General features: G+C 46.7%; 1 protein-coding gene across 3 annotated transcripts in view; it reads right to left on the minus strand.

The window, feature by feature from the left end:
- Window positions 1-7,538: 7,538 nt before the first annotated feature.
- LOC121272006 (hydroxylysine kinase-like) overlaps window positions 7,539-14,074 on the minus strand; it is a 38,402-nt gene continuing 31,866 nt past the window's right edge. For all 3 annotated transcript variants that reach the window (XM_041178359.1, XM_041178358.1, XM_041178360.1), the window contains exons 2-5: window positions 13,551-13,887; window positions 13,200-13,339; window positions 11,350-11,533; window positions 7,539-9,101 (exon numbers count right to left, since the gene is read on the minus strand). In XM_041178359.1, coding sequence (XP_041034293.1) covers window positions 8,632-9,101; window positions 11,350-11,533; window positions 13,200-13,339; window positions 13,551-13,887 — 1,131 coding nt within the window. In that variant the 3' untranslated portion in view covers window positions 7,539-8,631. The remainder of the gene's footprint in view (window positions 9,102-11,349; window positions 11,534-13,199; window positions 13,340-13,550; window positions 13,888-14,074) is intronic.

The raw sequence follows: 14,074 nt of genomic DNA on the forward strand, positions 1-14,074 counted from the left end.
GACCCGACAGAAGGAACATACAGCATCCTTTTTAGGCAACAGTCCAAAACAGATTATTGATCTATAAAACATCCAGCAAGATTACCACAAGCACCCACTGTTTCTATAAGGGAGGCATTTCACAGCTTCTTTCTCCCTCTCACTGTACAATGGACTTCCAAGTCTTCTAAAAAATCTTGCACTCTGGAACCATCAAGCACTGCTCTCTGAGGTGGACAGAGGCTGCTTCTTCACAAGTCTGTTTCACACGGTCAAGATCTCACTTGGCCACCTCCATAGAACCTTCTATCCTTCTTTAAATATATCTCCTTTTTATCCCATTGTTTCCACCTGTCTTTGGAAATTACTTTTCCTAAAATATAAAAATCTTTCATGTTATCATTAAGGCCAGCACTTTTGGAGAAAATTAAACATAATTACTTGTCTTATTTATCTTTCCAGTTGTAAACATCTTACCATGTCCCTTTGAAAAACCAACAACCGCTCCACTTATCTAAAAATGCAAATTTCATTTACGCTGCTTCTCATTAGAGAAGCAGCGTCCATTACCATTTCAAATGCCTATTTTTTACACTTAACTGTCTTGATGATTCAAATGTTGCAGTCTGACTGTCTGTAGTTTAAATAAATTAGCCGCGCACACAGAAACATACAACCTCAAACACAAGCCTGCATCAAACCACCCCACAGTAATATCAGGAAAAATATGATAGTTCCTTTGTATTACCCACTTACTATTTACATGTCGGTAGAAGATGTTTGTGTCCCCATTTCTATGAACTGCCATCATCTTTTCATTCTCTCTCTTTGTCAAGATTGAATCTTTAGCCACTGCCATGTTTGAGTTTTCTACCAAATATGTCACAATGAGCCTTGACTTGCTGTGAATCTCTTGCTATAGAATACGTAGGATGCCTGCCTATTCTGTCATTTCCAACAGCGAAACCCCAGTGTGTACAGTGATTTTCTAACATGTGAAGAGAATCTCTACAACAGGTTAAAACTGTTAGTCAGGTCTATTTACATGTAAAATGCACAAAAATATTAAAAGATATTGAATACAAATTGTCAAACTTACACTGTATGCAACTGGATTCTGTTTTGAAATGACCTGGAGTCACTGTTGCCTTAATCATCAGTGTACAAATTATCACGGTGAGCCTTTATAAAATATCCACATATTACTGCTTTATCAGCAATGACTACCACTGCTAGAGCAGTGGAGACATTACGTCATTTGACCATCCATGAGTAGATATAGTAAATCAGCCAAGTAGCTGTAGGGAAGTGTTGTGGGATGAATGGGCTGTGTTATCAATGGACTGGGAAATGATAAGAATTAAGCACAGTTTCTCAACAGTGCGGAAACAGATGGTATCGAGCAGACTTGTGAAGGGAGAATAACCAACCAGATGAGGTTAGAACGCACTGACATAATGCATCACCCTAGAGTGACTTAATACTACACACACAAAAAATACAGACACTCAGTCTTCTTGGGGACTTTTAAACTGATGTTACTGAGGTTAACTGGAACAGTTAAGGACAAGGAGCTTTTGATTTCCTGAAGAAGTACATGGGATGTGAATTATAATGTTATAATTGGATTTTATGTCTCATTTACACTCCACGTTAAGGTTTATGTTTTATATCTCTTTGATTTGATTTAATAAAGATTATTAACCAATGTTCCCCTGTCATTAAACTTGTATTGGAGGTAAAGGATGTGTGACAATATCCTCTAAAACCTGCATCTAAAGGGACCTCCATGGACAGAAATGCCGAGCTGAGCAGAGACCCACTCTTACAGAAGCTCTTTTGCTTTGGAAGCAACTTGATTTTGAATTGTTGAGGAACTTATCTCGCAATTTGACACCCATTTCCCCACCACCCCCTCGCCCCACATCCACCCACCGCCACCCTCCAGTGTGATGTCTGTTTGAAAGACTCCACGAGAAAATCTTCTTCAAGATCCAGACCCTTCAGGGTCAGGGGCCGAAATTCCTAAATATTTGAGACCACATTCACTCGCTGAGAATGCAACAAGCAAATCATTTAATGATAATAAGACCCTTCACTAAGTGATACACTGCAACGATTATACAGGGATTTGTCAAATTTCCACAATGTTAAGGGGGTGAAATACACTCTGGGCTCTATCAGAAGTCTCTCTTTGCCCAGGATTTTAAAACAGTTATTGTCCCAGCAATACGAACATCAAGCAGCAGGATTTCATTTCCTTAAGGGCTGGAAAATTTCCCGAGCAATTCCCTAAGCCTGAATTTCGCATGTGGCGTGTGCGCTGAGCCCGTGGGTCGGGAAGAGGGTGTATAATCCGCTCCCGAGCGACATTGCGTTTCCAACGCCGTTTCACGCTGGGGGTGGGGCCAATTAAGGGTCACCCAACATGAAACACGTCTGCTCAAAGGTCGGAAGGGCTGGGTGGGAGTGGGAGACCAATGGGGCGCCAGGTCCAATGGCGACCTGGTGGGGGATTTAAAAGTGGCGGAGGCAGCTCCCTGGGGGCTGCCAGGGGACACCTTGTAGCTTTGGAGTTGTTTGACGAAACATTTTTTGGTCAGCTGCAATGGCATCTGCAGCTGCTGGGCATGCCAGGCGGGAGGACAAGTCCTGTGGGCGCTCGGCCCTCCACGGTTCTCAGATGAGTGCCTGGGAATCCTCGTGGAGGGGGTCAGTGCCAGGCGGGACATCCTCACCCCCAGGGATGGCAAGAGGAGGCCACTGCATCTGACCAAGAAAGCATGGGCAGAGGTGGCAGCCCATGTCAGCGGCCATGATGTTGTGCGGTGCACATGGGTACAGTGCCCGTAAAAGGGTTAATGATCTGCTGTGCTCAGCAAGGATGAGGACTGAGTTGGCATGGATCTGTGTGGAGAACTGTTAATGTCTGGCTGGTCCCCACCCCTGCTGTGGTGCTCAGGGGTGTAAGAGTCTGAGTGCCAAGTGTCAATGACATCAGCGCCGGCCAAGGCGGTGACCTCTGGCTGCTTGGCCTGATTGGTTTGCGGGTTGAGGGCCACAACTCGGATGTGCTCTGCGAGGTGCCCCTCAGGTGGGGTTGTCCAGGCTGCAGTGGTGCTGCAGGTAGAGAGCGGATTAATCAATGCTCCTCTGTCCTTTCAGGAGGAAAGAAGCCATAACAATATTAAGAGGTCAAGGACAGGTGGAGGACCCCCCCCCCCCCCACCCCCCCACCCCCCGAAACCTGCTCATATTGACAAGGAACGAGGTGGATGCCTTAGAGATGGAATGGTCGGGCCCAGCTCCTTCCAGTGGTTGTGGCCAGACAGGGGTCTCTGACAAAGGTATGGGTCCAGTGCACAAATGTGAGTGTGTCAGAGTATGTAAATGTTATTGTGTTGTCTCATCTGTAATGGAAACCTCAAATCTGGAGTCCCCATTGATCATTGAAAAATGATGGCACCATGATAGAGATCTCCATTGCTTCACCAGGGTACCTAACATGCACAGTGACAGTGTGATGACTGATAGTAATGACGTGTCATTTTTCTGCCCTAGAATCACCATTCAGCAAATGATTACAGGACCCCGATGAGGCACCCTTGACGCTGGAGGACCAGTGCCCATCAGATGCTGCGTCACACCCCCTCTCTGACCAGGCACCAGCGCAGATACCAGCATCTCGTTGGGCATTAGGTTGTCAGCTACAATGTTGGTGCATAGCGGTAAGAGCACAGCAAACTCGCATGAGGAGCAGGTGGAGGTGACCAGGGCACCGGCTGTCGGAGGACTGCTGGAGACCAGGAACAGGCTGAGTCTGAGGCAGATGACCAGCCTCTGGAGTCGTCCATTAGGCAGCAGATGCTGGATTTCCATTGGGACGTGCGTGAGGATCTGGTGGAGTAACCTGAGGGTTTGCATGTCATGGTCTCTGTCATGGAGGAGTCCATGTGGGGCATGAGTTCTGCGTTGACCCTCAGCACCAAGCACACTGCCTCCTCCATTGAGAGAGCGGCGACTCTCATGGAGAGGCAGCTCCAGGAATAGAATCAGGTGTTCCTGGCGTAGCACTCGGACATGCAAGCTCTCACACAGGCAATGATCTCAGGTGATGAATGAGGCACCTAGTATCTCTGCTAGGTGCCTGTCTATCAATAGCGAGCAGGGACGTCCAGACCAACGTCACATTGGCGCATGAGCTTCTTGTCGTCTCTGTGAGCTCCTCTCAGGGCACTCTGGATGACAGCAGCAGCTCCTCTGCCAGTGACCGTCGCATCTGATGAGGCTGTAGCGATGCCCGGGGAGATGCCCAGCCGTGGCATTGGCTGCTCCTTCCCAGGCAGGGTCTGCACAGGCTCTGCTGGCCAGAGGATGATCGCCAAGGTCATCAAGGCCAACAGGAGAGCAGAGTCAGCAGGCTGGCTCCAAAGCTGCCACCAGCGAGGGTGGGGGGTGCACCATGATGCAGAACTCGTAAACATAAATTTAAGGCACCATGAGCACAAGAGGGACTGTTCACAAGTGATCTTCTGTTCTGCCATGTTTTGTTAATTTGTTTACTGCTGCGACCATTAACATCTTATGTTGTTCTGTTCATTTCCTGTGGGTGCCAACATTATATAAACTTTGCTTTTGTGCTAATGGCCTGAGTATGCTTCACTTGTTCTGTAGGTGCAGGGCACACCATTATCTCTAAACTTTATTGCACAGGCACTGGGTGGACTTTGGAATGGGTCACTTCAAACACCCAGTAAGGAGGTGGCAACCCTGGCATGAGGTGGAAGTAGTGCCTTAGTAGACTAGCTGAAGGAGTGTTGAATCAAGGCCTCCCTGATGTCCCTGCCTCCCTGAAGGTTCCAGGGGTCAGCCTCCATGTCCTCACCGTGTTCTTCCCTGGGCTCCTCATCCGATCCACCACTGGAGTCATCATCTGTGACCTATGGAGCTGCCTCAAGATCCTCTTCCTCCAGTGGGTCTCCCTTTGCCAGAGCCAGATTGTGGAGAGTGCAGCATGGAACCACCATCAGGGACACATGTTCTGGAGGATATTGAAATGCCATCCTGACCAGTCCTGGCATCTGAATCCCATCTTCAGCAGACCTATGGTCCTCTATATCACTGCCCTGTGGAGGCATGACTCCTATTATACCTCTGCTCTGCTTCTGTTCTTGGGTGGTGGAGAGGTGTCAGAAGCCTCTTTCAATGGATAGCCCTTGTCACCCAGCATCCGTCCATCCAGTCAAACTGGAGTCATGAACAGCCTTGGCACTTATGAGTGTCGGAGGATTTAAGCATCATGGGAGCTGCCAGGGTACCTTGCACAGACTAGCAGAACCCGCATCTTGTGGTCACAAACTATCTGGACATTCAGGGAGTGGAAGCCCTTCCTGTTGATGAAGGCACCCAGCTCACCCACTGGCGTCTTAAAGGCCACATGTGCAAGGCGATGGCTCCCTGCATGTGGGGGAACCCAGCAATCGCAGTGAAGCCTTTGGCTCGTTCAGCCTGGCTGACCTCATCTGTCTGGAAATGAATAAATTTCATGACCTGTCTGAACAGAGCATCAGTCACCAGCTTGACACAACTGTGGACAGTTGATTGGGACACTCCACACAGATCCCCCGCTGACCCCCGGAAAGAACCAGAGGCATAGAAGTTGAGGACCACTGTGATCTTCAGAGCCACAGGTATGAGGTGTCCACCCACACAGTTGGGGGTGATCTCTGGCCCAATCATCTCCATATGGAGGTCACAGTCTCCCTGGAGAGGTGAAGCCTCATTCGGCACTGTAACTCTGACATGTTGAGGTAGCTGCATCGCTGCCTGTACATTCTGACAGCAGGATAGTGGCATCTTCTGTGGCCCCTTACACCTTGGACTTCCTGCTGGCCCCACGCCCCCTGTGCCTGCACCTCTCCTCCCACAGGTCTCTCCCTTGGACACTGCCTATGGACACCTGACCTCCTCTCCCTTCTGCTGCCCTCTTCCTCAGAGGAGGAGGTCCCACCAGAGGAGTACACAATCCCCATTAACAGGGAAAGAGAAGGCAGTCTGGTTACTGGAAGGGTCTACACGGTATAAATCCTCCAAGTGCCTTGGAGGCACCAGTGAGTCCTGAAATGAAGGTTAGCAATGCAAAGGCTGAAGCTCAAAACAGAGATAAAGCTGTCAAGTTTCACTAAGCATCCAGCAGCAAATTATCTCCTAAACTCCTCACTACGCACAATGGCAATGCTCTGGATCGTTTTAATCCCGCTCTCCAATGAGGTTTGGTTAAAAACAGGCTGCCAGCCCGTGGGACGAGTGAGAAATCGCACGGGCAACATAAAATCGTGGACAACAGGGTTCTTAATGGCCTTAACTGCCCTTTAATTGTCGGCGGGGGTGGCTCTGACTCCCACATGCGCCGCTGATCCCAATAATGCTCACGTGTGCGATGACATCGGGTCACGCACCCGACGTAATTTGCCGCAATCTCACATGTGCTCAGGTTGGGCACATGCCCGCCCGATCAATGTAAAACTCTGGCCCTACTCTCCTGCCATGACTTTGGGAAGATTCCAGTGATACCCACCTCACATACACTGCATTGCTGGGTTTGTGTTTATTATCTCAGCGACTTGATTCAATAAAGAGTTTTAACCAAAGTTTCAATGCTTCCTCATCCTTGAACTTGTATTAGAGGGAAAGGATGTGTGGGAATATCCAATAATACCCCAGCATACGGGCAAAAGAAGATACCTGATAACATCCGATAATACCCATATTGATATATAACATATATATCTGGCAATATTCTCACGCCTGTTACTATTCCTGGCTTCAGTAGCTTTTTTGCTACTGGAAGAATAGTTTGTGTGCAGCGTGACATTAGTCACTGATTGGGTGGCAGTTTGATGGGAAGAGGAAGAATGGCCAACTTTAATCAACAACAACAACTTGTATTTATCTAGCACCTTAACATAATCTTATTTCACAAGGGCTTCACAGGAGCATCGAAAGCAAAATTGGACATGGAGCCACATAAGGTGATATTAGGTCAGCTGGCCAAACATTGGTGAAAGAGGTAGCTTTTGAGGAATATCTTAAAGGAGAAAAGCGAGGTAAAGATCCCAGAGCTTAGGCCCTATGTAACTAAAGTTATCAAGGCCACCAAAAGGTGGAGTGATTAAAATTGGGGATGCTCAAAGGCTAGAGTTAGATGAGCACAGATTTCACGGAGGGTTGTGTGGCTGGAGGAGAGGAAAGGATAGATTCCTTCTGTAGATGACTGTGTTTAATGGGAAGACAATGATCCACAGTCTGGTTACCATCTGTAACATCAGATCCTGATCAAACACCTCTCTAACTCCTGAGTTTTTGATATATGACCTGGATAAACTGGGATATGCTCATCATGCACACCATGTGTCTTTGGAGTTGGTCCCAGAATCTGTCAACTTGGACACATCAGGACATCTAGTTCTTCAATGTGAAAGTATTCACTGGCTTTCCTGAAATAATCAACAGCAGCCATCTCACAAACACTTTAACAGAACAAAAGTAAAACCCAAAACTTTTCACAGTTGTGTATTGTTGTTTTAATAGACGCTGGGTCCACGAGCATTACAGAAAACATTTCTGAAGTACATCGGGCTTCGGAATAATTGAAACTGTGCCATCTTTCAAGGTCTCAGGCCATTAGTACCTTAAGTAGCAGCAGGTCTTTCCATAACTGTTTAGACAAAAAAATGGGCTTACATTTATTTAGCACCTTTCACAACCTCAGGAGGTGGCAAAGTGCTTCACAGCCAATGAAATGCTTCTGAGCTGCAGCAAACAAGGTAATATTGAAAAAAACCTGTGGGCTGGTCTGGAGTAGAAGAGTCTTGGCCTATCTTGGGTTCACATTGGCACTGTTAAGTATTGTTCACAGTGAATTCTTGGATCCTTGATTCAGTGGTTGAACGTAAATGTAAATACCTCGATCAAAGCCATTGCAGAGGGATAACAAATCAAGATGTGGAGGGAGGAAATTTTTGTGGAATGTCAGTCCTATTCGGGTGATAGCATTCTCATTCTCACTCATAATGTAGTCAGTGACTGCATGTGGTTCAGAGGAGATTAATTCCCTGCTTTGGTCTCCAGTGCCCACAGGTCAATCAGGTTCAGAGGTTAACGAGGTCAACTGCCAAGAGTTATTCCTCACAGTGGTTGGATACTTTCACATTGAAGAAATAGATGTCCTGATGTATCCAAGTTGACAGATTCTGGGACCAACTCCAAAGACACACGGTGTCCAGGACGAGCACATCCCAGTTTGTCCAGGTCGCATATCGAAAGCTCAGGAGTTAGAGAGGTGTTTGATCAGGATCTGATGTTACAGATGGTAACCAGACTGTGGATCATTGTCTTCCCATTTTGGGACTGGACAAAGGAAATTCTGGAGTTATTTGAAATGGTTGTAGAGAGGTCTAGAGGTTGGGCTTTACAGCTGGATTTGTAACAGTTAAGAAAGCCAAGCATAAAGGGAGTGAAAAGTGGTTTAAGAATGTATCTTAATAACTTGGAACTTAAAGCACATATGGTGCTGAATATATTGGTTAATTCTGCTCTGAAAAGTGCCCTTGTTATCCAAGCTGCCAATGTGCAGAACCAACAGGGTCTGCATCAAGTGCAAGGAGACTTGGCCGACTCAAACCAAATCTTTTCCACTGCCTCTTTACCTAGCGACCACAACTGGTGTAAACACTTCCAGCCAGTTCTTGCTGTGGTCAGAAGGTACTCCTCATTTTCAGGGTAAAGCAGAATATTGTATCTTGCCAGAACCAGAGACTGACAAAACCGGCAGAGAACCAACAGAAACACAGCGTCTCGCTCCTCAGGGACTAAAGGGGTCACACTCTCGTAGCCTGAGAGAACATGGCCTCCAGCTCTTATGGGATCGCTGCTCTCCAGCATCAGATACATTATGGAAATGGCCACATCATATACACAGTAACCATAATTCATGTCAGTGAAGTCCAGTATGCCAGAGATGTCCAACTCCTGCTGTAGGTGAGTCGGGTTGGAATGCTCAGTTGAAGAATGAACAGGCTGTACTAGAATGTTGGTGTGACTGAAATCTCCATGATTTAGGCCTGGTAAAGACACAAACGTTACAATGTTTTATCATCCATCGCTCAAGACTTATAAATTGTAACGGGAACATCTCGCTCTATTAAAGGTTTTGTTATATAGCTCGCACTTGTTAAAACATCACACTCACTTGGTCGCACATTCACTGTCACACTTTCTTCTCACTGTGAGCAATGCCACTGGAGATCAGCTATCAATATATTGAAATGTTGGCGCCTGGTATTCCAATGGGACCCTGGGTCGTAGGTCATGTGGAACCTGTACTGGGGGTGGGGGTTATTAACATAGTAAAGCAGCTTGGACTGAGATTTATAGAGGGCATGGCTGCCAATGGTGCAGTGAAGAACATCAGGTATGTTCAAGATGACAGAATTGGTGGAATGCAGAGATCGCAGAGTGTCACTGGACTGGAGGAGGTTACGGTGACAGGGAGGGTTGTAGTGGTTGGGGGAAGTTACAGAGATAAGAAAGATTGTAGAGGATCGAAGAGGTTACAGAGATAGAGGGTTGGATGTCTGAGGAGGTGACAGAGGTAGGGAGGGTAGCAAGGGTTGGAGGAGGTGTCAGAGATAGGGAAGGTTTAGTGGCTGGAGGAAGTTACAGGCATAGGGAGGGCTGTATGGGCTGGAGGAGGTCACAAAGACAGGAAGGGTTGTAGGGGTTGGAGGAGATACAGAGGTAGGGCGGCTGGGGGAGCTGACAGAGATATGGAACATTTAAGGGCTGGAGGATGTTACAGAGATAAGGAAGGTTGTAGTGGCTGGAGGAGGTTTCAGGGTTAGGGAGAGTTGTATGGGCTGGAGGAATTTACAGGGTTAGGGAAGGGTTGTATGGGCTAAAGGAGGTTTCACGGTTCGGGAGGGTTGTATGGGCTGGAGGATTTTACAGAGACAGAGAGGAATCAGAAGGCTATGGGGTTACCTAATGGAGTGGATACAGAAAGAAGGGGTGGATTTTAAAGTTGCCAATGGGGCGGCCCACTCACCGACTGAAATAGCAGTGAAAACCCCCCCATCGCTTTTCTCCGGGAGACCCAGCCCTCTTCTGAGGCAATCAGGCACTTACCTGGGCAACATCACAACCAATCAAGCAGGCCAAAATTCCAGGCCAATCAGAGGCCAGCAACTCTCCAGCAACTGCAGCACCACCAGAAACTGTGGCAACTGCCGGTATCACACTCGAGCCTTCGGGAGGGATTGTTGCTGGCTCCCAGGGGAGAGAGGTAACTCTGGACAGGATCGAGGTTTATTGCAGAGGGGATTGAGTATAAAAGTAAGGAAGGGTTACTACAGCTGTTCAGGGCCTTAGTGAGACAGCATCTAGAATACTGTGTACAGTTTTGGCCTCTTTACTTAAGAAAGGATAAAATTGCATTAGAAGCAGCTCAGAGAAGATTTATTCGACTGATTCCTGGGAGTTATATCTTATGAGGAAGGTCGGACAGGTTGAGCCTATACCCATTGGAGTTTAGTGGAATGAGAGGTGATCTTATCGAAAGGATCCTGAGGGACTTGACAGGGTATTTGCGAGAAGATGTATCCTCTTGCTGGGGAGTCTAAAACCAGGGGGCATGGTTTTAAAATTATGGCTCCCCGATTTGAGACGAAGATGAGGAGAATTTATTTCTCTCAGGGGTTTGTTAGTCAGCGCAATTCTCTTCTCCAGACAGCAGTGGCCATTAGATATATTCAAGCGGAAATGGGCTGATTTTGGATTGACAAGGAAGTTAAGGGTCACCGGGTGGCAGACCGGAAAGTGGAGTTCAGGCCATAATCAAATCAGCCATGATCTTATCAAATGGGGAGGCAGGCTTGAGGGGCCGAGTGGCCAACTCCTGCTCTAAGTTCGTGTCTGTTCTTATGTTTCGTCTTAATCTTTTGTGCATGAAAGTAAGTTCTGAAATGTGGCAACTCCAGTCTGATGTAAATCCTCAGTCCTAATTACAGACTGAAACTGTAATCAATATCGTTTAAATTAACAAATAGGAAGACACCGGTTTGGGGGATGGTGGAGATTCACTCTCACTTTCTCTCTGCCTCACATGGAAAGTATTAGGATCGGCTGGGGTAGAAGTGCATTCTGGGTACTAGCCTATGGATGACCTGTTATAAGCTCGGCCCGATATTCGATTCTGTTGACTACAGTAGATCTGATTGTCAAGTCAGCCGTATAACTGATGGGACATCGAGTCCAGCGGTTTTAGAAATTTCAGCCCCGTAGGGTTTTGGCCCAAGAGAGGTGGCCACTTACTTTTACGAAACTTGCTGAGATTTGGAAGTATCTTTTCCTTGAATTGCTGAATAATTTGCTCCACTATTTGGCGATCGCTTCCCTCCTCCAGTGCGTGAAGGTACTTGTCCAGCATGTGAGTGTTTGAGAGCTTCCAGAGGAAATCCTGTCGCTGCAGACTCTTCAGGGTAGGATGCTGGAATTCCTGACAATGAGATAAATCCATCACCAATACTTGGATCGTGCTGTGCGATAACAATAACTCCCAGGGATCTGCTGTGGAATCCTGTCTCCCTGCACAACACAGAATCAACAGTCCCAGGTTCCAGTACTGAAAACGTTCATATCTGACCCAGGAGAGAGGAAACGATGACGTTGGACCCAGATGGATATGCAGCAGTGCTACAGGTAAAGGGGAAACTGTGGTGAACTCAGTCTGCACTGCCAAACATTCGATGCAGCTGATCCCCACCCAACATCAGCGTGCAAAATCTATGTTAATAATACACAGCTCTTGTCTGTCCACACTTTTCTGATTGGTCAGTGGGCTCATTTGGTGGGGGGAGCCTGGAGGTAGGTAGGGCACACAGAGGACCGGAGCATGTGAGGCACTTAATGTATTCATTTGGGGGGTCACTGGGAGCAGCTACATTCAGTCATCGCAAACTAATTCCGTTGTTCCATTTGTATTTGTTTCAACTAATTTTGTCACTTTTTCACTCTGCAGCTGACAGGGTGAGGAGCGAGCAGTATTTGTGCACGTGTTCTATGACAGCGCTCCACCCACCCCAACCCCTCCGGCCCAAAAAGAGGCCTAGTTTTCTGAGAGTTGTACCTGGTGCTTGCTGCTTTGAGGATGATGTGCTCTGATGTGGTGTCGAGTGGAGGGTGTGAGGCTGCTAACTGTTTCAGGCACTGGCAGGGGCCCGGGGGTGGGGGTGGGGAGGCTGAACGCGGGGGGCGTGTGAGTGGGCGATGGAGGGAAATAAACCCCAAAAACAGACCAACAGCACCATTACCCAACTTGTGGGATTGGGAGTGGAATGAAGTCTTGGGGTGGGGACACAGCATGGGAAAGGGCTGAAGGTATGGTGAGAGTTTGGCAATGGGAAGGGTTATGGCTTGAGCTGGATATGGAAGGGTGAGCAGCTTGGCAGGGGAGCGAGATGGGGGGCACATAAGGGAGAAGGTGTGGGAGGGGGAAATGTGGGATGCGGTTGGGTGAAGATGATACGAGAAGGATGAAAGGAATGAGATGGAAACGGCAAGAGAGGGTTTGGGATGTGGATTTATAGAAGCATTGTTACAATAAACATACTAATTTCACCGCAGATGTTTGGTGAGTCTCTGCTAGTTGATACTTAACAAACCACCAGGAAGCAGATTCCATTCCTAACATCTCCTAATGGACCATTGTCTCTTGGGTGGCCTCTTCTCCCACTGTGACTCTTTCTATTAGAAAAAATCTTCAAGGAACTCACAGCAACATCTTACCTATTGTCATGGCTCTGGATATAATCACCAAAAGCCCTTGAGGTGGAACATCTGGATATTTTACAGTTTTTTTAAAAGACAAAACCAAATCTTTCCAAAATTCAGCTGTTGGTGATATCCAACTTCCTACTTTTTGATGCTTAGGAGCACCTCTATCATGCCGGCCGACCACATGTAATGAAGGAAGCTTTTTGAGGAATCACTTCATGATATATTTTGTACTGTCAGGCTAAAGAAGCTTCAAAGCTGGTCTGATCTATTACATTAGGAGGCATCATTGACCTAAACCTCACAGATTGATCTGCATCACAGTTTCCCAGGGTGTCACAAATGGCCATTTTTAGAGATAATTCTTCAGGTAAGGTACACTGACTTACTGCAAGAGCCTGGTTCATTTGGGCAAGAGTTTGGCCAGCTTTGTACAAGATCTGAGGTCCTATAGGCATTTGGGACAATGGAGTTCCAGGGAGGTAGGTCAGTAACCGGACCATATGAGTCTTATATTCTTCCCCACAACCTGTAAAAGATGATGCACAATGTTCTTGTTAAATTGTCTTATTCCATTGAAATCTGAGTGATATCAATACATACTGATTTCTGATCAATTATAGTGTTCACAAGGATTTATATAAATGTGGACATTTATAAAAAGATAAATTTAAAATTTTTAAAGGCGTGTTGGCTGGTCAACTGTAACCTGACTCCAATAACCAAGAACTAATACTTACCAATAGTTTCCAATGACATAATCTTGCTATCAATGGTTGAGATTGGTGTGGGTGAAGGAAATCCTTTCTCGTTCAAAAAAATCATGGCTTGTGTTTGTGCTTCAATCAAATCGGCATCTTGGCTATCAACAGTGTTCATCACTTTAAGGACATAGCTCTTACTGTGATCTCCGATCTCCTGGCTCTCAGACACCAGGATGTGGAAGTTCTGGTCATCGTAACAGGGCATCGGTTGGACACTGGAGACCTTCAGACCATACAACCGCTCGACCAACTCAACAGCCTGGGCCTCGCTCAATGAGGGTTTGGTTAGAGCAGGTTTCTCTGTACAGGACATCTGAGAAAGACCAAAATAATGAAGCTGATTAAATAAGAGAATGTGATGCACCAACAAATGTAACTTATTCATAACTCACTCATACACTGTCTCTGTGATGCCAAGTACTGGAGACTTTAATCATTATACAGCATCATCAACAGGTGTTTTGTTAAAGTGTTTTTGAAATATTGTTATAGTTCATGCT

The sequence above is a fragment of the Carcharodon carcharias genome, chromosome 32 (assembly GCF_017639515.1).
Source record: "Carcharodon carcharias isolate sCarCar2 chromosome 32, sCarCar2.pri, whole genome shotgun sequence".
Classification (NCBI taxonomy): Eukaryota; Metazoa; Chordata; class Chondrichthyes; order Lamniformes; family Lamnidae; genus Carcharodon; species Carcharodon carcharias.